The 22,273-nt window shown below is 33.0% G+C and overlaps 5 protein-coding genes and 2 non-coding genes across 9 annotated transcripts; all 7 read right to left on the bottom strand.

Moving 5' to 3' along the window:
- Window positions 1-176: 176 nt before the first annotated feature.
- LOC107021781 (serine/threonine-protein kinase BSK5-like) lies at window positions 177-5,447 on the bottom strand. The gene is made up of 10 exons (XM_015222487.2): window positions 5,040-5,447; window positions 4,737-4,960; window positions 3,915-4,050; window positions 3,535-3,668; window positions 3,328-3,433; window positions 2,753-2,838; window positions 2,235-2,423; window positions 1,956-2,117; window positions 1,227-1,340; window positions 177-948 (listed from the first exon to the last, which is right to left on the bottom strand). Exons 1-10 carry the CDS (start codon window positions 5,122-5,124, stop codon window positions 706-708), a joined length of 1,479 nt encoding a protein of 492 aa, XP_015077973.1. The 5' UTR covers window positions 5,125-5,447; the 3' UTR covers window positions 177-705.
- Window positions 5,448-6,082: 635 nt separating this feature from the next.
- Window positions 6,083-12,198, bottom strand: LOC107023608. 3 transcript variants are annotated; one of them, XM_015224352.2, is made up of 4 exons: window positions 11,922-12,198; window positions 8,304-10,445; window positions 8,022-8,207; window positions 6,083-6,273 (listed from the first exon to the last, which is right to left on the bottom strand). In XM_015224352.2, the coding sequence occupies exons 2-3, from the start codon at window positions 10,413-10,415 to the stop codon at window positions 8,058-8,060; spliced, it is 2,262 nt and encodes a 753-aa protein (XP_015079838.1). In that variant the 5' UTR covers window positions 10,416-10,445; window positions 11,922-12,198; the 3' UTR covers window positions 6,083-6,273; window positions 8,022-8,057. The 3 variants fall into 3 exon arrangements, with proteins under 3 accessions (XP_015079838.1, XP_015079837.1, XP_015079840.1); XM_015224351.2 differs by lacking the exon at window positions 6,083-6,273 and having other exon boundaries at window positions 7,789-8,207; XM_015224354.2 differs by lacking the exon at window positions 6,083-6,273 and having other exon boundaries at window positions 7,789-8,204; window positions 11,922-12,197.
- A 2,588-nt stretch (window positions 12,199-14,786) lies between these two features.
- LOC107023609 (17.7 kDa class I heat shock protein-like) lies at window positions 14,787-15,604 on the bottom strand. The gene has a single exon (XM_015224355.2). The coding sequence runs from the start codon at window positions 15,445-15,447 to the stop codon at window positions 14,983-14,985; it is 465 nt and encodes a 154-aa protein (XP_015079841.1). The 5' UTR covers window positions 15,448-15,604; the 3' UTR covers window positions 14,787-14,982.
- A 1,566-nt stretch (window positions 15,605-17,170) lies between these two features.
- LOC114077739 lies at window positions 17,171-17,259 on the bottom strand. The gene has a single exon (XR_003579107.1). It is a non-coding gene; the product is annotated as a small nucleolar RNA SNORD24 (small nucleolar RNA).
- A 62-nt stretch (window positions 17,260-17,321) lies between these two features.
- LOC114077681 lies at window positions 17,322-17,400 on the bottom strand. Its single transcript, XR_003579054.1, has one exon. It is a non-coding gene; the product is annotated as a small nucleolar RNA R12 (small nucleolar RNA).
- Window positions 17,401-19,183: 1,783 nt separating this feature from the next.
- On the bottom strand, window positions 19,184-20,020 carry LOC107021813 (17.7 kDa class I heat shock protein-like). The gene has a single exon (XM_015222532.2). It carries the CDS (start codon window positions 19,841-19,843, stop codon window positions 19,379-19,381), a length of 465 nt encoding a protein of 154 aa, XP_015078018.1. The 5' UTR covers window positions 19,844-20,020; the 3' UTR covers window positions 19,184-19,378.
- Window positions 20,021-21,054: 1,034 nt separating this feature from the next.
- Window positions 21,055-21,741, bottom strand: LOC107021819 (17.7 kDa class I heat shock protein-like). Its single transcript, XM_015222538.2, has one exon. The coding sequence runs from the start codon at window positions 21,670-21,672 to the stop codon at window positions 21,208-21,210; it is 465 nt and encodes a 154-aa protein (XP_015078024.1). The 5' UTR covers window positions 21,673-21,741; the 3' UTR covers window positions 21,055-21,207.
- Window positions 21,742-22,273: the final 532 nt, after the last annotated feature.

Below are 22,273 nucleotides of genomic sequence, written 5' to 3'. Positions count from 1 at the left end.
ACTACAACGCGATTCAGAGAAAGAAATCTGTAGCAACTAAACCAAGTGACATTTGTTAGAAGTGTTGAAAATCTGAGTTTGCAAACTTAGCTTTTGAGTGCAATGGATGTCTAAATTGTTTCATAAGTATCAAGTGCTGAAACTAAATTGACAATAGCTAATACAGGCTTATAAACTAGTTTGATCAGCTTATATAGTTTCATTGAATCATTTCTCAAATCTGTTGTTTTCAGAACTTTTTTCATATATGAACTTTCCAACAGCCTGATGAACTGTGCTTCTAACATGCTGGAAAAAAAGCATTAGAACATGGCAAGAATCTTTGATACATCACTTCTTTCCCCTGCAACTGAAGTTATTATAAACCAAGAAAAAATACTTGATTTTCGAATTCCACCTCATGCAAAGGTTTCGAAAATGAATACTATGAACTTGTATTTGTGACTTTGTCTAACAATTTGGTCCCAGTTCTCCATCTACATCTCCAGAAATGCCAATTGAACTTGCACAATAACTTACAAAAGTGGGAGATACACCAGTTCTCCCAGAAGGCAGGAGGAGGATAAAAATTATTCACCTGCCCTCTAACGGATGTTAGGAAGAAACCTTCTATGCCACAATTAGTTGATATTGGTGAATCATGTATGGGAGGTGGTACATACAATGTCTTTATACGTAGAACTACACTCAATAGCCTATATACATTTATTGCCTCATTCTTCTGAAGTCCAAGGACGAACCATCTCTGAGAGTTTCCCGAGCATCTGAGTCCATCCCCAGAGTGAATAGTGCAGCTGCCTGAAGATAGAAAGCAGTGGGCCAATTGGAAAATTGTACTTGTGCTTGCATTGCGTCTGCAAGAGCTTCTTGTGGCTTTTCACTCATTAGGTAACATAAGGAGCGCCTTGCAAGCACCGTTGGGGACTTAACATTTCCACCCTCAAGAAACTGCAGTGCAAACAAACAAGCTGTTTGAGTGGTACTCAATTTTTATTGGCTAGTAGATTACACGACTAAAAAAATGGCGCGTTTTATGGATTGAGATAGGACATTATAGCATGTCTGATACAATTTCTTTTGGTATACTAAATCTTGTTTCACTTCCAATTATGGAAAAACCATATTCTTTTTCACTTAGAACTAGTGCAGTCATTTTAATAAAGCAACAGTACTAACTAATTGTACCAGGTGCAAAATAATGTGCAGTTCCCAAATTGATTGCTTACCTGTGTGTAACATTTGATTGCAGTTGTAAAATCTTTATCTCGAAATGCAGAATCGCCAGATTTCCTAGTATTCAGGGTCTCTTGTAATTGATTAGCCCACATCTGAAACGAAAGCTGTAAAAGCAAAAGAGTTTCTCATAAGTTTTGTCCCTCAAAACCCAATGGAAGCTGTTGTTACAAAAATAGTCATGACTGGTTTACTGCTAATTCTGCTATTGCATTCTAATTGATATCTGCATTTTTTCTATAATTGACATCCATGTTGCTTTTGACAACCAGTGAAGACTGAATCTGTATGTGCAATTCTGAAGCCATTCATTGCATAAGATAAACCTCTTCAATAACTAAGTGAAATTGGTGTTGCATCAATTATAAAGTGAGTAGATTCTTTATTATTTGGGCCATGAAGTGCAGTAAGTTTTCTAGATGTGTCCAGGCAAATATCCTAAATTATGAAATTAGAATAAAATGTTGAAAACACGTATATTAGCTATCTAAAGTAATATGTGAAATTGCCAGTGCAAAGATCAGCCAGAAGCAGATGAAAATGGAATGCTGAAGTTAAGAATATTTATATCTGAACAGGAACTTTCAATAAGCAATTACACAGGAAGAAGAACTAAGGTCTGCACTTTTTAGTTTCATTACAGCAATTTAACATGAACAAAAGTTTAACCAGGGAACATCCCGTCATAGCTGTTCTAGTTAAGGGATTCTGAGCATACTAACCTCATTAGCGATCCCCTCGTCCTCCTTGTATCCAGCCTTTTCTAATATCTCATGTATGGCAGTTAAATCGCATGTCGAACAAGCCTCACCAAGAGGTGATAAAGATGCTTGGGCAGGTGAGGTGGTTTCATGAGCAATATTCATCAGAACGTTTGATGGAACCTGCAAGGTATATCGAGTCAAATAACATGTCGAATTTACTAAAATAACTTGTATCTTCATTCAAAAACGCAAAGAAAGAAGTAACATGCATCAATTTTAAAACAGAAGGAATAATACATCTTTTTCTTTCTGAAGAGGTGTTATGGAGGTCAGAAGAGATTTCACATTTGGCCTGTCATGAGGTTCATACTGCAAACAATGTGAAGCAAGTTGAACTAACTCAGTCCCATCGTCATTTGAAAAGTGTCCTTCCAAGCATGAGTCAATAAGTATCAGATAATTATTTCCACGTATAAGGTCAAGTGCCTGCATAAGAATACAAATGAATATGAACCAGAAATGGTTCAGTGGGAACTATTTAAGATGGAGAAATGAGTAAATAAATAGGGCTATTCATAAACATGTTGAAGTTCAAAGATTCTTTAGTAACTAAGACCACACCTTGCTTTAGAAGTCTTACTACGCATATACCAATAGAAAATATACAGATTTTAGTACTTTTTGCACTTCATTTTCATTTTTATCGAGTTTAAATGGAAATGAATAGTGAAAGTTGATATAGTCCATCCCATCTTATTGGGATTGAGGCGTAGTTGTTATATAGAGATCTTATATGAACCCCCTAAATCACTTACATGGCTAGGAGGAATATGCTTTCCGCTAAGAAGATCAAGCAACAGGGCACCAAAACTGTAAACCACACTCTCAGGGGTCACCTTACCTGCCATTACAACACGATAAAACATTCAATCAAATAACTGATTGGAAAAAGTGGATTATCTTCAATTGCTTTGATAAACACATGTTGAGTTTAGTCACTTAATAGTCTTAGAAGAATCAGACTTGTCCACTATTAAACTTCTTCATGTTATAGTATTAGACAACGATGAATGATGATGTTAAATCAAGAAAATGCTAGAACTCTTTGAGTCAGAGACGGACAATCATTCTCAAAACAATGTTTATATAAGAACCAATATGTATAAACAGAAACAAGAGAAGAAAGATTTCTATCATATTAGGTGAACCAATTAGATTTTAATCTTCTTTACTAACACCTCATTCTGATAGCTGTTTGTCAATGATCAGCATTTAAGTTGTTCCGCAATTCTAGTGATGACTGTCAAACATTTTGGTATATTGCCTTTGAATTCGAACGAACCTAGAATTTAGCAGGTGACAGCTAAAAACTTGATAGCAGCTGATGTACCTGTCTTCAAATATTCTGGTGGGGTGAATGCCAAGTTTGTACTATAACTCTTCCCGTCCCTACTGTTCTTCATTAAACCAAAACACGATAGCCTTGGTTCACAATCCTATCATGTGTTAACTCATAGTAAGAACAAAGATGTACAGATAGCTCGAACATTTATCGGAGCACAAATACATGCAGGGTAAAGTTTAAAAGAGAACTTACTTGATCGAACAAAACTCTGTAAGAATTTAAGTCATGATATAGTTCTCGCCCTTTACTACTGCAATAGTCTAATGCTTGTGTTAGATACAAAGCAACTCTCAACCTCATCGACCATTCCAATGGTCGTTTATCCCCTAAATCAATTGAACCAACATAAACTACGGTTAGACAAATTTACTGAAAGAAAATCTTGTTACATCATGATAACCCCATCACACAAGACAGTAAAAGGGTTGGGTTAGATAAAGACCAGTTTACATAGAGATTGCTTAAGTTGGCAATTCAAACACATGAACACGAAGGATACTCGATTGCTTTCTCTCTATCTTATCGGTCTCAAAATCCGGAAAAAAAAAGAGAAGAAAATGATATAAACTTACAATGGAATAAATGCTTGGATAATGTTTCATGATGCATAAATTCAGCCACTAGAAGCCTGTGATCCCCTTCACAGCAACACCCTAGCAAATTAGCCAGCCGCTTACTCCTTAGCTGCCCCACTGTTTTCGCTTCATCCTTAACAATGAACACAGTTTCCAAATAAATACACAAAATGTTGTTGTTTGTCAAAAAAATATAATATAATTAAACGTACGTTCCTCTAACACTTCAAACTTTTTAGATGAGATGAATCACATCGACTGAAACAAGAAAGACAAATTACTGGGAAAAGAAAATCATCCGCATTTCCATTAGACAAAAGGAATCTAGAACAAAATATTAAATGGAGAATCTACATCTGTTCACCCCTATATAGATGAGCTTACCTATAACTTATTGATGGCTGCAATCCACTACTTCTATCTAACTAACTATCAAAATTGTTACAAGTTTGTAATAACAACTAACTCCTACTAAGCTAACATTAATCAGCTAAGTCACATCTCCTCTTTCATTTGTCACGCAGCTCAACATGCTATCAGAGTAGGCAAGAGGTTTTGAGTTCATATCTCTTAGCATTTTCATGAAGACTCATAAGTTGCCATCGAACTTATAGCTTGTCTTAGTTACAAGGTTCACAATCAAGTTTTTGTGCATATTTAATGGATTTTCTAATACAAATACTAGGTCTAAACAAACAAAAGCTAGTCGAGAGCTAATGCTGTTGCTCCCTCCGAGGAAGTGTTGAAGAAATAATCATAATACTGCGACGAATGCTAATTGAACCTCAATAAAACAAGACATGAGAAATGAGTACTAACAAGAAATTGACGAGAATCAGGCCATGCTGACGACTGGAAGCGCTTAATAGCTATCCAACGGCCATTGCCATTAAGCCGACCTTTAAACACAACATTAGGGGCTTTCTCTCCGTGTTCAGAGACAATATTATTAGCAGAGAAATTTGAGGTAGCAGCTTTCAACTCCTCCAAACCATATTCTTTAAAAGCTGGCAAATTCAACTGTTCATTCTCCGCCCATTTTTCTGAACAAGATTAGTCATTTACATACATCAAAATTGATTCTTCAAACTCCCAATTAATCGAGAAAACGAAAAATCTTACCTATATCTGAGGAATATAAAGCATGAGACTTGATATTTGAAGGCCATAAACAGAAACATAAATTGGAACAACGACCACCCATCATACAAATTCACCCAAAAAAAAGATACAAACTTTAAGGAGAGAGGAAGGGGTCACAAATATGGTGACTACTTTTCTCCCCTTTAAAGTTAACAACAATGGGGAAAATGTCAAAATTTTAATGGTGAGTTTCAAATTTCAATATTCAAATTTGTTGTCAAAATGACCAAAAATGAAAATGTTAATAATGGGGTTTATTTCTGCGTTGCTGCTGTGAATGATAAAGAAAAAGGGAACAAAAAAAATGGAGTCTCTGTTTCTTTCGTTTGGAACAGAGGAGGAACACAGAAGAAAAAGACCATTTTTGACCCTAGCTATATCCTCTATTCTTTCGGAAGAATTAACGTTGTCGATCGTATCCCAATGTATAGTAATCATATTTGCATTGACTAAACAATTTGACTCTAACTTTGGTTTTTGACTATTTTAAATTTATCTTTTTATTTGTCAAACTTATTTTTCAAAAGTAAAAAATTGAAGTTTGATCAACTTTTAAATCAATCGAAACACCTTCTAAATATATCAAAAAAAAAATATGAAGAAAAGTAAGTAAATATAATTTTTCTTTTACAAATACAAGAGGAGATATAATCCTTTTCAGTTAAAAATAGTCTCAAATTAGTTATTGATTTATAAAACTAATTAAAGATATCTCATCTTGCCTTTGTTTGGATAGATTGTATTATTTTTCGTCGTTATAAAATAATTGAAATGATAAATCTACCAGAAGAGTAAGATACATGGTGGAGTTAATATGAAAAAGTATGATAAAAGATGAAATTATATAATAAATAAAAAGAAAATATCACACCAATTCAACGTTATACGAGTCTTTTCATCATTACCTAATCACACCAAATTAACTGTTACACCGTCTTTTCACGGTACATCTTAGAAATGAGTTCTTTTGTTGCATAAATTAATTAATACATATGGAGGGTACCATTTTTGGGACATGTTGATTCACTAGAGAAAAAACATAAACATTTATATCCTCCAACACAGACTGCATCAATGAAATAAGGTCCATGTTTATTCTGGCAATCATCCATACAAAATGGTTTTAGTTTATTACAACTAGGAATCTCTACAGCTACCTCACACACCGTATACTCTGCATTTGTTGAGATAACTTGAGTAATTATCAACATTCCTAAAACAAGAAAAAAAAAACATTTTAATATATATAGAGAAAAATATATATATTGTACATGAATTTGAAAAAAACAAATAACAATAGTGAATATACATACCGCAAATACAAGCAATGAAAAAAATGGAATAGCGAAAAAATGCACCAAAGTGTTCCATTGAATGAAGAATTTATTTAGTGAATTATGAAATAGTGATGTCTCTCTGTCTTTTTATACAAGAGAAGTAATTATTATTTTCGACTAATATATTTACTTGCCAAATAAATATAAACAAGAAGGAAAAAAAAGGATGCAATTATTAATTATTAACTTGACCGGTATATTGTTAGGATTTTATCCTGTTTTTTTTTCTTTTTTGAAGTTTAAGTTTTTTCCTTAAATAAAAGTTAAAATATAATCATAAATGCTTGAACTTTTTCTGAAAGAGCAATATAATTTTGTTTTATATTTGGTTTATTCTTTTTTCTTAGAGGAAAAAGTTTGGAGATCTATAATTTGAAGATTTCTATTTTTATAGAATAACACAGTAGAATTTACAAGTTAGCCGTTTAAAGAGTTTTGTTTATGAGAAAATTTTTCTCTCAACAGATATACTATTTTCTTTTTATTAGTATTAATTAAAAGTACATAGTTTAAATAAATCTCAATCATAAAAAATTATTATATAGTATACATGGCATAACTCTATAAGGTCATTGAACATGACATAACTCTATAAGGTCATTGAACATGACATAAATCTATAAGGTCATTGAACATGACATAAATCTATAAGGTCATTGAACATTACTTGACCTAATTATACTTGAACGGACCTTTATCCCTTCATTTTTTCTTCTCTCTCTTTTTTTCTTTCTGGTATCTTTTTTTTAAAAAAAAAACTAATGCTATTGAGTTTCTTTTTTTTAAAAAAAGCAAATTAGTTTAGTGATTTTTTTTCTTTCGTACAAATCAAGATTGAGTAGTTAAACTATGGAAAACTAGATTTGGGAGTAAGAGTTGGAGAAGGTAGTGATTTAAATGTCAAATTTTAACTTGATAATATTTGAGTATTTAGATTTTAATTATTTGACGATATTTATTTTCATAACTAAATTAATTAATAGTAATTTAACAAATAATTGATAGTGCTGCAGCGAAATTTGCTCTGCAATGAATTTGGTGATTGTTGCAGCACGAAGAGAATGGGAAAGAACAGAGTTGAGATGAAGAAGAAAGAGAAAGAAAGAACAAAGTTGAGGTGAAAAAGAAAGAGAAAAAGAAAAAAGAAATATAAAGAAATAAAAATTATTTTTAACACGTGACTTGTAACTTATAGTTCAATTTGGACCTGTAAGTTATGTTCACACACATTTCTCATGCCTCGTCATTTGACAAGTGTAATACACACTTCATATTTTAACTGATTGTAATTTTTTTTTTTTAAAAAAAACAAACTATCTAACAGGTACATTATTTGAATAATGTACGTGTTCAATAGAAACATGATTTAAATAAGGTGTCAGAGTGAAAGATGAGGATAAATTAAAAGGAGACAGCTTATGACTTTAGCCTTTTATTAAATTTACATACATATTTATACCCATGACATGTGAATTTATCAAAATCATGGACTGATATTCTACAAGCTTAGCTATAGTTTTAATAAAAAGAACTATAGAGCCTCAGTTTGATGTTTGTTATAAATTTCAGACCTTTCCAATTGGGGAAAGTGAAGAGTTGATACAAATTTAGCAGAAAACTCCACCTGGGCTCCCTCTGGATCTTCTGGCAATATATTGATTCACTTCAAAAGATTTCTACCATTTAGAACTGCTATACAAATGGAGAATGCCTGCAGAAGCTTTAGCGACGAACTGAATTCAACTGAAAAGATCCCATCCTTGAACCGGGACAAGCTGAAGACTGGCGTGTTGTCCTGCTCTCCCCCCTGCTAAAAACAAGAACAAAAAGATCATTATGGTGTATTAGACTTCGGATATAATTTGTAAGAATGGTGTTATATATTTTGTAGTTATGTAGATCATACCTGAGATAAAAGTTCAAATCTTTCAGCATTAAGTTCGGGTTTGAGACAACTGGATATCGTTCTATGATTGACAAGTAATCTTATTTGGCAACCCAAATCCCATCCACCACAATCACATGATCCACCTGATTTCCATCTCTCAATCAGTGAAGAAGGCTCCCCTTTACTAGGTAGGCTATGTGCACCACCAGGAAGTATAGCTGTCATGCTAAGATCTTCAAAAGGATTTGTTACGCCTGAGGCTGAAATATTATTGCAGCCACGATCCTGATGGATACTTCCATTAGGACAAGTAGTGCTTCTATTGGGTGATTTGACGACAATAGCTGCGAGCTCGTCATTTGGCTGATGTCTTGCATCTGTGGCAAACAAAACAAACTCCCTAGTCTTAAACTGTGTGTCAAGTCTCTGTCCGTTTGATTCGGAGAATGGAACATCAAAAACCTTCATCTTGCCAACGACGTTAGGCATTATTCCACCAGCAGTGTTTTTGCCGGCTTGATTTAACCAACTTCCACTCTTTTTCTTTGTCTCATGAATAGTGAAGAAAGTGTAAATCCAGCAACTATTTTCCTTCAATGTCGAACTAAATTTCTTCACTGTGGCTGCTAAAATGTTTACTTCGTTGTCAACTGCAAATGTGAACAGAGGAAGACCATTCTTCACAGCTACTTGGAGGAGAGCTTGCAATGTTGATGGTGCATGTGTACCTTTAGAATGTGGATCATCGATATCAATAGATCTACAACCCTTCAAATCCAGTTTAACTTTTAATGAGCGTTTTGTAGGAGATTCAGCGCGTTTCGTGGATGATCCGGTCACATTATCGCAGTTGCCTGTCTTTGGCTTCAGCAGTGGGTCTAGCAACCTCCTCAAGGGACTCGTCCTGGCTCGGCTAGTGGTGTCTGATTTATTGCAGCCTGTTTCAAGCGAGGACGAATCTTGAGCTTTATCTGAACCAGATTGTCCTGCAGGATGTTTGACCCCTTGTGATACAGTCATCATATCTTTTATACCAGAAATCTGGCCAATCCTTCCTATTGCCATGCTAAGACGACGAGTTGGAGAGGGATTTCTGACTTTTGTAGTTACTGAAGAATTAGCGGTAATTGAATTCTTTAGCATAGCAGTTGACCTCTTCTCTTGTTTGTAATTGACTCTGGGTGGGCTTGGAGCCTTTTTTCCAGAATATGCTGAACGCTGAATTGTCTGAGATGAAGAGCTAGTATCATTTGTATCTATTGAACTCGCTTGTCCCATTCTCGACTCACCAGCTACATGAGGGAGGGGGCATGAACTAGGGATATCAGGAGAGAGCTGCCCATGGTAGAATGCAGAAATGAATCCACAAGAAAAGCTCTGTCTACTCGGTTTCACCGCTTCCTGGTTTCTCGCTACTGAATCAGGTGGGAAGTAAGTAGAGCAACTGTTAGTTTCTTGGTCAGGTTCTGGTACTTGAAGTTCATCTGATTTATGTTTCTCTATGAAATCAAAATCATCAACCCTATGACATGATTCTACTAACTCATTCTCTCCTTTTGGAGAACATTCTCTATCTTGGATCTTCATATTCCCCTCGGAACCAGATGTTCTCTTGTGTGTCTCTACATCAAGTGATCTCCTAGCACGTGAAGCCCTCCGTGGGTGTTGATCTTTGCTGAGTTCTTGAAGATTTATTTGTTGATTCTCGTGAAGAAATTTAGCTGCTCCAGGTTTTACGTTCTTCAAGTGTCCACAACTTCCTGATTTGACTTCAGGATGAGTGCCTTTAGGCGGTGATGCATAATATGATTGTGATGTAGGGCGATGAATCTTTCGATGGGCAGGGGAGCAGCTTCGGGCTCTACTAGAATTGGATGAAGATCCCTCCATTGAGGAAATTGAGAAAGTATTGCTGCTTGATGGTGAACACACACTACTTCTACAAGGTAAATTTACATGATCATGTCTCCATTTTTCAAGAAAACGCCAATCTAGGACGCCGACACTGAAAGCTTTGTCCTGTAGATTTTCCCCCTTTTCCAGATAACTAGGCAACCTTGACATGTATTTAACAAGCTCTTCATTCTCGATTCTCTTTCTTTCACCATTCTGCTTAGGCTGTCTTTCCATTTGCCACACCGTGCATGAGTTTTCGAATCCCTGGCAGAGGTAAAAAAGCAAACACGAGATTGTTCACATGTTTCGCCACTTTTGATGCCAGTTGCAATAGATTATAGTGTAATCATAAACATAAAGTAAAAAAAGGCAGAAATAATTACACATGATGAGTTTTAAAGATGCAGAGTTCCCCTTCACGGAATCGTTTCAGTAATAAGAATTACATAATTAGATTTCAGTAGCTATGAATTAGGTGTTATACAATGAACATAGGACTCATGGTTGCTCTCATAGTCTCATTACAAAGATAAAAAAGCTGAAAGAGATAAGCATAAAAGTTATTTTATGAACTACAACAACTCAAAAAGTTTGTTGTTTGTATCTCTCAACATGGGTTGTCTCTTATATCTGCAGACAAGGAAATATTAGATTCCTTGCTTGCATCATTTTTGTGCCATATTCATTTTCTAAGTAACGGTGGTAGCCGCATCAGTTTGTACACACCTCAACTATTTCGAGAGGTACCTTTTACCTACCACCAACACAACTACCAGATAACTCTGACCACCCAGGAGACAAGAATTAGGCAGCTACATAATCACTCGGCCACACCCCTTGGTGCCTTCAGCTCCCTTATTCTCACTTGGCTAATTATGAATACATTACCCTGACAACCAAGCATAATCAGAAAGCTCAACACACTATTCCTTAAAAACAGGACTTGATTTACTTTATACCTTTAACTTCTACTCCACCTATTTCCCTTAAAAAGTTATGTCACACTTTTGAAAAGTGAAATTCTTTATTTTAGTGCTATCAAATCGGCTTGATTCAATAATGAATGTGCTTCATTAATCCTATTCCTTACTTTTTCCTTGATGAATGTGTTTCAACAAATATTTTTTAATTGATAGTTTAATTAATCTATAGATTACAATTGTAGTTTCCTATTAAAAAAAGATCCCAATCCACACACATAATAAACTTAATTCGAATTATCGTTAAGGACATAAACATAACCAACCCCACATCGTCCAACACTCCATTTTTCTAGTATAAAAATTTATCAATTTTTAAGTTGATTCTGAGAAAGTAAAATTATGAAAATTATAGAACACACTGTCGGTAGAGTTTGCTTTGCCAAAATTAAAAATTAACATACAAGGAACAGTTGGGCAAAAATGGCAGCCACCGACATCCTGCAGGGTCCAGGAAAGAGCCACACCACCCAAGGAGTATCACGTTGACAACTAACCCCTCTACAGCTCGAACCCGTAACCCACAAGTCACACAGAAATAAATTTTTACTGTTACTCAATGGGGTTCTTCTTACGAATTCTTAAAATTAATGAAATCACAAATTGTACAACATTTCATCATGCATGATGCATCTATGAGAGCTTACAGAAATTATGTTATTAAAAGTGAACCGTAGAATTAACAAAGTGAAAAGGACAGGAAACCAAACAGTTATATCCAACAGAGAACAGCAATTAAAGAAGAGATCAAGGTACATACCTAACTCAACAACCGCTCGAAAATTCGGAGCAGAATCAGACAAGTCATAGAAAAAAAATGAAGCACCAGTAAATCCGTTCTGTGGATCGATGGCTGTAAATTGATGAAGCGGACAGAGAAATAAAAGGCAAATAAAGTGAAAACAGAGCTGCACTTTTTTTTTTTTTTTTCTGTTTTGGTGAGGAAGGAAGAAGAATAGGTGGGTCACGGGCGGGTAGGGGCGCTCTTTCGACGACTACACATAGTTAATGACTGACTTGCTCATTTATTGGGATACCTTTCACAATTCATTCACTCAATTGATCTCTTTGCTTATTTATTTAACATCTTGCAATATTCTTGTGTTTTACTCCATCCTTTAAAAAGAAAAAATAATCTAGCTTAACTTAATTAAAAAATAATAAGATTTTATAATATTAAATTAAAATTATTTAAATACATACTAACATATTCACATAAAAAGTTGGAATTAAATTATTGCTAAAAAGGAAAAAGAATTGTTTTTATGTAATATTTTTTTAAACAAAAGAGAGTATTTTAATATTTTTATTTTATTTTAAAATAAAATAATTGATATTATTATTTTGGATTTTACTTTTATTTACTTAATCAAGAATCATTAGTAATCGAGTTGATTCTCTAAATGGGTTATTCAAGTTTTGAAATCTTCTTCAATATTACTTTTGTTATTCGGGATAAAATTAGTACTTAACTATCTAAGAATGAGTAAGGTGTGCTTAAGCTAAAGCATAACTTATTTTAGAAAATAATGAGAATATTATAGTAGTTAACTTTTTGAAATTGAGTTGAATTTAATACTTTTTTCTGATTATGATATTATAACTAATTTATCCTAGTTCACTATTCATGTTAGGTATGTGTCTTGCTCCAATATTATATTATTGATTCTTGATATTCAATTTTAGATTTTTTTGTTCAAAGTAATAAGTTTTCATATCCTTAGAAGCTGATATAATCTTGCTTAATCCTCATATCATTAGAAGACCAATTTTTGAAATAAGGGAGAAGCATTTCTTCAATTAAAATTTCTCTATTTTCAAGATTAAATATAAAATTTCTAATTAAAAGTAAAACGATCCTATTTATTTCTCCACGCTCTTTCGTGGTGTTTTTATTTGGATGCTAGTTGGCAGATGCAAATATGTTAGTGAAATCAAGGGAATTAATTGTTTTCAGTTTAGATTATATATGCACTGGAAATAATCTAAATAAAAATATTCTTTTAAAATCTATTTCTTAGTCCTCGCAGAATATTGGGAACAGAAACTGTAACCCCACCCCTCTTCATAAAGGCCAAAATGCCAATTCTACTTAGCTATGAAAATGAATAGGCAAAATAGGAGTTTTGACGTAAAAGTGGGAATTAATAGAGAATTAAACAATGGTAAACTGCTCTTTAAGCAAAAGTTGATGTTCTGATTAAGTTGTTTGAGTGAATTAAAAAGTAACACAACATTTTGCTTTTATTGTCAGAATTGTCCTACACTATCTAATTAAAGCTATGGTCTTTAAGCATAAGTTTGATATCCAAAGAATGTCTCCATAACGAAAGAACTTTTTAAAATAATTGAGCTCTAATAAAAGAGAATAATTCAAAAAAAAAAGATAAAAATTACGCTCATCTATGTAATTAGCTAAATGATGAATTGGTGTGATTCTGCCTCAATATACTTGAATAGGAGTCAATCATGGGGTTCTTCTCGGCGATAATCCTCTTACTTTGGATCAATTAATACTATATAATGAAGAAATAAATCTAAAACTAACTTAACTTCAAAAACTAGTTAAAAGCAGAAAATTACCCCGGAAAAGCATATGATATAATGATCACCAAGGACACTAACTCCACCAATGTCAGAACTCAACATTTATTATATGTAGTAGTAAATTATCTAATCACTATTAAATCAGAAAAATAGCAAAGTATATACTTTATGCTAAAAGCAAACTTGCAATAATGTCACGTGACCTTCAAAATGGAACAGTTCAATCTTGATGCTGCAATTATCTTGTTTCTTACAATCTTTGATCTTATGATTATAATAAATCTAAAGTTTTAAAAAGGCTCATCATTCAGAATATTGAAGATATTTGCACCTGGTCAACGACTATATGATTGAGAATATAATGATATTATTATTGAAAAGCAGAAGAGTAAAAAGGCATTGCACAATGAATTGTTGCGTGACTTATTTCACTGAATCTCACAAGATCTGCTTGTTAAACTACTACTCAATTTTCACACTTCACAACCTACGATTTTGCTGCGTCCAACAATACTTGTCCACTATTAATTTTTTAAAAAATGAAAAATTACTCATTACTGCGTTCAACAATATTTGTCTACTACGAATTTTTTTAAAATGAAAAATTATGGTTAGATAGAGAGATGAATGCATAATGACTGCCATTTTGATAATAATAATAATATGTTTAGTTACTAATAAAAGTAATTTTATATCCCTGAAAAAATGTAATGACAAAGGCTATAATATAGCAATGACTATAATATGTTTGTATAATTAATTAGACGGATAAATTAGTTCGTGTCTATAATTAATAATTATTAATTACAAGAAAAATTAGGAGCTTTTAGCTTCCCCAAGTGAGCATGTGAACTTTGATGAGCATATAGAATTGTTGCTAGTAAAGTTGGTCCGTGCTTCTGCTTGTGTTGAAGCGTTATCAGCCACGCAATAAGTTTTTGGCTTATTCCTCTTTGGGTAAACAGAAATCTCGTGGAATGAACAAAATAGTACACACAATAATCGATCAGACTTGTCTAGTCCCGTGCTGCCGCAGAGGCGGATTCATATATGTCGAGCTCTACTGTGACAGAGATGATGAATCAAACTGGCAATTTATCAAGTGTTCTAAAAAAAAAGATATTACAACACTACTATTACATATTTCAACATGAAATTTTACAGGAACAGAGCCGACTCAAAGGCTTTGATACAGAAACAGAGCGACTTCAAACACTACAGATTCGATTTTTTTTTTATTTGCCCATACATAGGTTACAATAAATTCACATATTTTAACCAGAGATCTCAATGGACTTGAGATCAGGCTTCTTCACCTCCTCCTTCGGAACAGTAACAGTAAGCACTCCATTCTCCATAGACGCCTTAACTTGATCCATCTTTGCATTCTCCGGAAGTCTAAATCTTCTCATGAATTTCCCGCTGCTGCGTTCCACACGGTGCCAAGTATCGTTCTTGTCTTCTTTCTCCACGTTCCTCTCTCCGCTGATCTGAAGAACACGATCCTCTTCGATCTCCACTTTCACTTCCTCCTTCTTAAGCCCTGGAAGATCAGCCTTGAACACATGAGCTTCTGGAGTTTCCTTCCAGTCGATTCGAGTGTTAGCAAATGCAGAGGTCTCCCCTGAATTGGTACCTGGAAAGCCTAATTCCTTGAATGGATCAAATACGTCAATTGAAAATGGATCGAACATGCTACTGCTTCGTCGATCGCCGAAGATTCTTGGGATCAGTGACATTTTCAGTGAGCTATTGAGAATTTTCTGTGTTTACTTGCTTTCAGTTTTGATGGTTGATAGATAAGGATTGGATAGTTATTTATAGCTTCCTATAGAAGTGTTTAGCAGGTTCGTTCTACCATCAATGAGACATTTCTAGAGCCAAGTAGATACTTCAGTAAGGTGATGTCGAGAACTTTCGGGACAAATACCGCAGGCCACATCACAGATCACACAAGTGACCTATGCAAATTGGGCTTCAACAGGCCCAATTATACAAGTTCTCTGTCCTTATTTTTAACGGCCCGTTATTTACATTCCACCAAAATTAGCAAATGATAGATAAAGATCATGTTGTTTGTTGAGAATTGAAAAGGAAAGAACAAAAGAGACATCGAATAATTAATTTTAATTTATTAATTTAAAATAAATAATATATCTAGTGCTTCATTTATATATTTTGAGTAACTATGATTTTGAATAATTTAATATTAATGGGTCATTACGAAATTGTACAAGTAAAATTGAAGATATTCATTTTATTTCATTTCTATCTTCCATAACTTTCAATCACCAAAACTTGGTCTAAATCTATTAATTTAATTATTATTCATATCAATTTATCATCCATCAAGAGTTCTAAAAGATTGACTAAATGATTGACAAGAGGTATACATTAGCATGGCTAAAATATTGTTGAACAAAATCATTCTTTTCCTTGGGTCTAATGCAGGTCCAGTTCCAAAATCCAAAGCAATAAAAGAAGTCAGATCCAAATTGAAAAAAATTTGAAAATGATCCAATCAGATTTGGGAAAACTAGTACTCCACATTTCTGATGTCAGATTGCTTCGATTTTATACTAATTTTCTAAATCCAATTAGATTATTTTTTTTAATTTGAACCCAAACTTCTTCTACTGCATTGAATTTTACCAATAAACCTGCAACCTCTCCAAAATCTTATGTTAGAACGCAAGGAAAAGAATGATTATTCAATTGCATAATTAAGAACTCTGTATATAATGAATTAACTCAAAGATAACTTGTAAGATTGAAAAAACTTATAAATAAAATTTTAATATAAAATTAATTTGGCGGTACCTAAAATTTTTAAAGCCACATTGGGAGCAAAATAATGAAATATTTGAAATTCAGACTAATTAGGAGAGAAAATTTAGAAGAAATTAAAATATACGGGGAATATAATAATTGCAAATTGTTTAAAAATGAATGAGTTATTTTATAATTAATTGGTTTAGTCTTGATTTTTAGTCGATCAATTACTTGAATATCTAATCTCTAAATTAACATAGATTACTAAAGCATTATCCATGTAGAGATATTATGCGAGGTATTTAAAAAATAAAATATAATATATCAAATAATCATAATACCAAAATAATAACATTGATTATTTGATATATACCATATAATAATTCAATATATATGGTACTGTAAGATGAATCTTGGTATTGTAATCCTGCGAAGTTGAAATAATGTTACATCTATGTGCAGTATATGCGTAATGTAATTTTAAAGCATCAAAACAAGCAAATTCTAATCATTACACCATTTTTGGATCCATTTAAGTGAAAAAGAAAAATAAGAAAGATATATGACAAATTTAAACAGGATAAAAAAAAGGAAAATATAATAATATTGGTACATTTTAACGACTCAACCTGGATAAAAGAACAAAACAATTTCAAAATTATTTTAGAAAGATATATGATTTAAGAACAAGGCCTCAGAGATCTTGGTGGATAGAGAATCATCAGATGGAAATTTATATTTCCATCAAGAGTAGCAAATATTTACTTACATCACAGGCCCTTTTTGTTTCAAATTATCAAATTCCAAATCCATATAAAAATTAAAATTTGAAAAAGGGATGTGAAGTCAGAAGTAGCTGGTTGTGGTAATCACAAATAAATATCAGTGGGAATCCGAATGATTTCTTCATCATTCTTGCACACCATCATCCATGAAGAAATAAAAACAAACAAACTATTTGAAGGAAAAAGAAAGATGAATCTAGTAGACATATATATGCATTGTTTGCAAAATGTCTAATCATAGATCCCATAATCCAGTTTTCAATAACTTACAATCAAAGATAAGCAAAATTTGTCAAGAAAAAATAAAAAAAAACAAGGCTTTCATGTTTAGCCCTTGCTGCTGCAGAGAGGAGAAAGTAGAGTTATGTTTAAAGAGAGAATTTTTAGGTGTATTTATAGTAAGCAACAAAAACCCAAATATGTTTTAATGGACTCCATTGTTCTGGCCCGTTAAAGGCCATGGGCCGACGTGCCCTACTTTAATGTGGCAAAAGATATAAATATAGGGTAACTTTCACGTATAACAAATAAAAAATTCATATTTGTATGCTATAACAAAGTTTGCATAATTGCGCTTCATAGCAAATATAAAACTGTATAATTCGCTATACATATACAATTGTATAATTTGCTGGCCTAAATTGTATAATTTGCTGGCCTATTTCGCTGCAATTGTATAATTCGCTATCCTATTTCACTGCAATTGTATAATGCACAATTATATAATTCGCTACCTATTTCGCTGTAGTATTTTTATAAAATTTGTTTTGCATACAATTGAATTGAATTAAAATGTATGTATATTGCATAATTATAAGTGTATAGCAAGAAGATATATGTTTTTCTCTTGCTTTATACAAAAACAGAAACACAATATATACACTTCTGTTGTATAAAACTAGAAAAAATTGTATTTCACTGCAATTGTATAATTCGCAATTGTATAATTCGTTGGCCTTTTTCTCTGCAATATTGTATAAAATTTGCATTTGTCTACAATTGAATTGAAGTAAAATGTTTGTAAATTATATAATTAAGTGTATAACACGAAAATATATGTTTTTGCATGTGTATATACAATTTTCTCTCGCTTTATACAAAACAGAAACAAAATTTATACACTTCTGTGTATAAAGCGAGAGAGGCAAGCAGAGGGAGAGTGGCGAGCGAAAATGGGAGAGTGGCGAGCGAGATTTTTAGGAGAGAGGCGCCTGACAAATTTTGGCTAACGTTTGCTATGGAGCACAATTAAATCAAACCCTAGCCACTCTATTTATTTTAGGTATTAGTTTGCTATTATATATAATTTTCCCTATAAAATATATCCTTTGTTTCTTGTAATTATAAATATATCCTTTGTTCGTTATAAATTTTTTATAATTACAGAAATTACTTAGACTGATATAATAATATAAACGCTAATATATTAATTTGATATGTTAGATACATTAATCGTTAAATAAAATATATTATATTTTATATATAATACACTAATTTAATGTAAATTTATACATAATACATTAATATGATATACAAGATACATTAATTTGATGCACTTATACATTAACTTGATGCCGAAAATGAGAAAGTTTTGAGAATTTGTAAAACTAATAATAAGAAATAATTGTAGTAAGAAAATCTGAAGTGAAATTTCTGTTATTTTTTCCTAATTTAATCTATAAAAAATAATTTAATTTTTTATAAAAGTGAGTGGCTCGTATGCATAGCAGTTGAAATTCCAAAGTCTAAAAGCATATATGGAGAGGACTAAGCAAAATCTATGTTTTTGATCTGTGTCGACAATTTTTTTATTTTACTTAAAAATTTGCTTTTATAAAATTACTTTAATAATATATAAAAAAAACCCAGATTTGCTAAATTATTATTTTTTTAAGTTTGGTAAATATGAAATAACAAATTACCGTAAAAAAAAGACAAATTTTTCATATTCAACGTGAAACTTGGAAAAGTACAACAAACACGCCATAAGGCGAGAAACAAAGCGGACTCAAGACTTCGATAGAAAAACAGAGCAACTTCAAATCTTCAACAGACACAACAAACTCAGTTATTTATTTGACCATACACATCAACTTAATTCACAAATGTATTTTTAACCAGAGATCTCAATGGACTTCACATCAGGCTTCTTCATTTCTTCCTTCGGAACTGTAACAGTAAGCACTCCATTCTCCATTGAAGCCTTAACTTGATCCATCTTTGCATTCTCCGGAAGTCTAAATCTCCTCATGAATTTCCCGCTGCTTCGCTCCACGCGATGCCACTTATCATTCTTATCTTCTTTCTCCACGTTCCTCTCTCCGCTGATCTGAAGAACCCTATCCTCCTCGACTTCCACTTTGACTTCCTCCTTCTTAAGCCCTGGAAGATCAGCCTTGAACACATGAGCTTCTGGAGTTTCCTTCCAGTCTATCCGAGTGTTGGCAAATGCAGAGGTCTCCCGTGAATTGGTACCTGGGAAGCCTAATTCCCTGAATGGATCAAATACGTCAATTGAAAATGGATCGAACATGCTGCTGCTTCGTCGATCGCCGAAAATTCTTGGGATCAGAGACATTTTCAGTGAGTTTTTGAGAATTTTCTATGTTTTTTTGCTTGCTTTCAATTTTGATGGTTGATCGAAGAGGAGGTGGTAGTTATTTATAGCTTCATTAGAGGAGTGTTTAGCAGTTTCTCCATACTTGTACTATCCACAGAGACATTTCTAGAGCTAAGTAGATATTCCAGAAGCAGATGTGGAGAAGTTTCTGGATAGGCCCATCACACTACTGAAATATCGAAATTGGGCTTGTTTTAGTCGGCTCAATTCAACCAGCTTTTTTCTTTACAACGGTCCACAATCTGCTATTTTCTGCGAATCCTTCCTAAGATAATATGAAGGAAATATAATAGCGAAACACAATTCAAGGAGATTTCTGTGACCAAAAGTCACACTCATGATTTCTTGCCCACGATAATATCAACTGTAAAGTCCAAATAATAGCTAAACAAAAAGTCATATCCAAATTTTGAAGGGTGGAAAACACAATTCAAGGTCACATAAAAACAGAATTAGCCTCACTTCTTTAACACAATTCAAGGTCACATAAAAACAGAATTAGCCTCACTTCTTTATTCAAAAGGTTTTTTTTCATTATATCTATATATTTATTTATATCAATTAATTCATCTCATATTGTAATGAAAAAAATTAAGGAGAAAATTACATATACAATAAATAATAATAAATAATTGTTTTACGTCAAGTATGAACGAACTTGATTCATGTGTTTTGTGTTATATTGGATTTGGGTATTAAATCCAAATGAACTTGTAACTGTATACTCTTTGATTTGATATTAATTTACGTCTATTCGACTTCACAGAAATTTTTCAGAGAAGTTCTTTAAATTATTGTCAGTTATACGATATGACTTCACAGAAATTTTTCAGAAAAGTTTTTTAAATTATTGTCAGTTATACGAAGATGTCAATTTTTTTTTAAGGACAGACGAGGAAGAAAGCATGCACTTCAATTAAGACTGAAGTCATTAGTATGCACAGAGGGCGCAAAACTTCATTGCGTAGCTTGTTTTGTCATTTGGAGATGGAATTCAAATTTGAAGTTCATATTTTCCTATCGAATTCATAATTCAATGGCTCATTTTAGTTACGAATAAAATATTCGTACATATTTAATTGTAGTTTAAGTTTATGCAATAGAAATTTGTATTTAGAGAAGATAAATGAATAATGTTTATTATCAGAAAATAACATAAAAAGGGAATGTGGAACAGAATCAAAAGGACTAGTATTTCATATTTTGAACATAAGAAACAGAGACAACTCAAACACTTAAATACAAAGACACAACAACTTAAAATATCCAACTGATTATTTGCTCATACATCATATACTACCACTTAACAAACAAATGAAGTTTTAACCAGAGATCTCAATAGACTTGACATCAGGCTTCTTCACTTCTTCCTTTGGAACAGTGACAGTCAGCACTCCATTCTCCATAGAAGCCTTGACTTGATCCATCTTTGCGTTCTCTGGAAGTCTAAATCTCCTCATGAATTTTCCACTGCTGCGTTCCACACGATGCCAAGTATCGTTCTTATCTTCTTTCTCCACGTTCCTCTCTCCGCTGATCTGAAGAACCCTATCTTCTTCGATCTCCACTTTCACTTCCTCCTTCTTAAGCCCTGGAAGATCAGCCTTGAACACATGAGCTTCTGGAGTTTCCTTCCAATCGATTCGAGTGTTAGCAAATGCAGAGGTCTCCCCTGAATTGGCACCTGGAAAGCCTAATCCCCTAAATGGATCAAATACGTCAATTGAAAATGGATCGAACATGCTACTGCTTCGTCGGTCGCCGAAGATTCTTGGGATCAGAGACATTTTTAGTGAGCTTTTTGAGAAATTTCTGTGTTTGCTTGCTTTTCAATTTTTGATGGTTGATTGAAGAGGAGCTTGTAGTTATTTATAACTTGTTAGAGGAGTGTTTGGCACTTTCTACTATTATCCATTTAGACATTTCTAGAGCCTAGTAGATGTTCCAGAAGCAGATGTCGAGAACCTTTTGGATTACAAACTGAGTTATGGAAATTGGGCTTCCACTAGCCCAAGGACTTTGTTCATTACAACGGCCCATTAACTTTGTTTGTTTTACGAAGAGGGCTAAAATATTACACAAGTAGCACGATCACCACTCATATCATGGACAACGTTTTTATAAGATGGAAGTGAAAAAATTAAAGTAAATGTGTGCTACTTTTGTAACAACGAAAGCGCTGGCTATAGTTAATATATAAACTTTGAACTAAATGCAAAGATAGCTCTTTTTGCAAATGATAAGGACAATTTTGACCTTATAAGTAAGCTTAACACTCTCAATTATTTCAGAAAAATCTAAGGTTTAATAAAGTAAGCAGTAAATCAACCAATAAGAGTTATGGTAGAGTAGTAAGTACTCCTTCGTGCTTAATCAAGAAATTTTTAG

Source organism: Solanum pennellii, chromosome 6 (assembly GCF_001406875.1).
Source record: "Solanum pennellii chromosome 6, SPENNV200".
NCBI classification, from domain to species: domain Eukaryota; kingdom Viridiplantae; phylum Streptophyta; class Magnoliopsida; order Solanales; family Solanaceae; genus Solanum; species Solanum pennellii.
The sequence above is the reverse complement of the archived record's forward strand: the minus strand, read 5'-3'. Positions and strand labels throughout refer to the sequence as shown.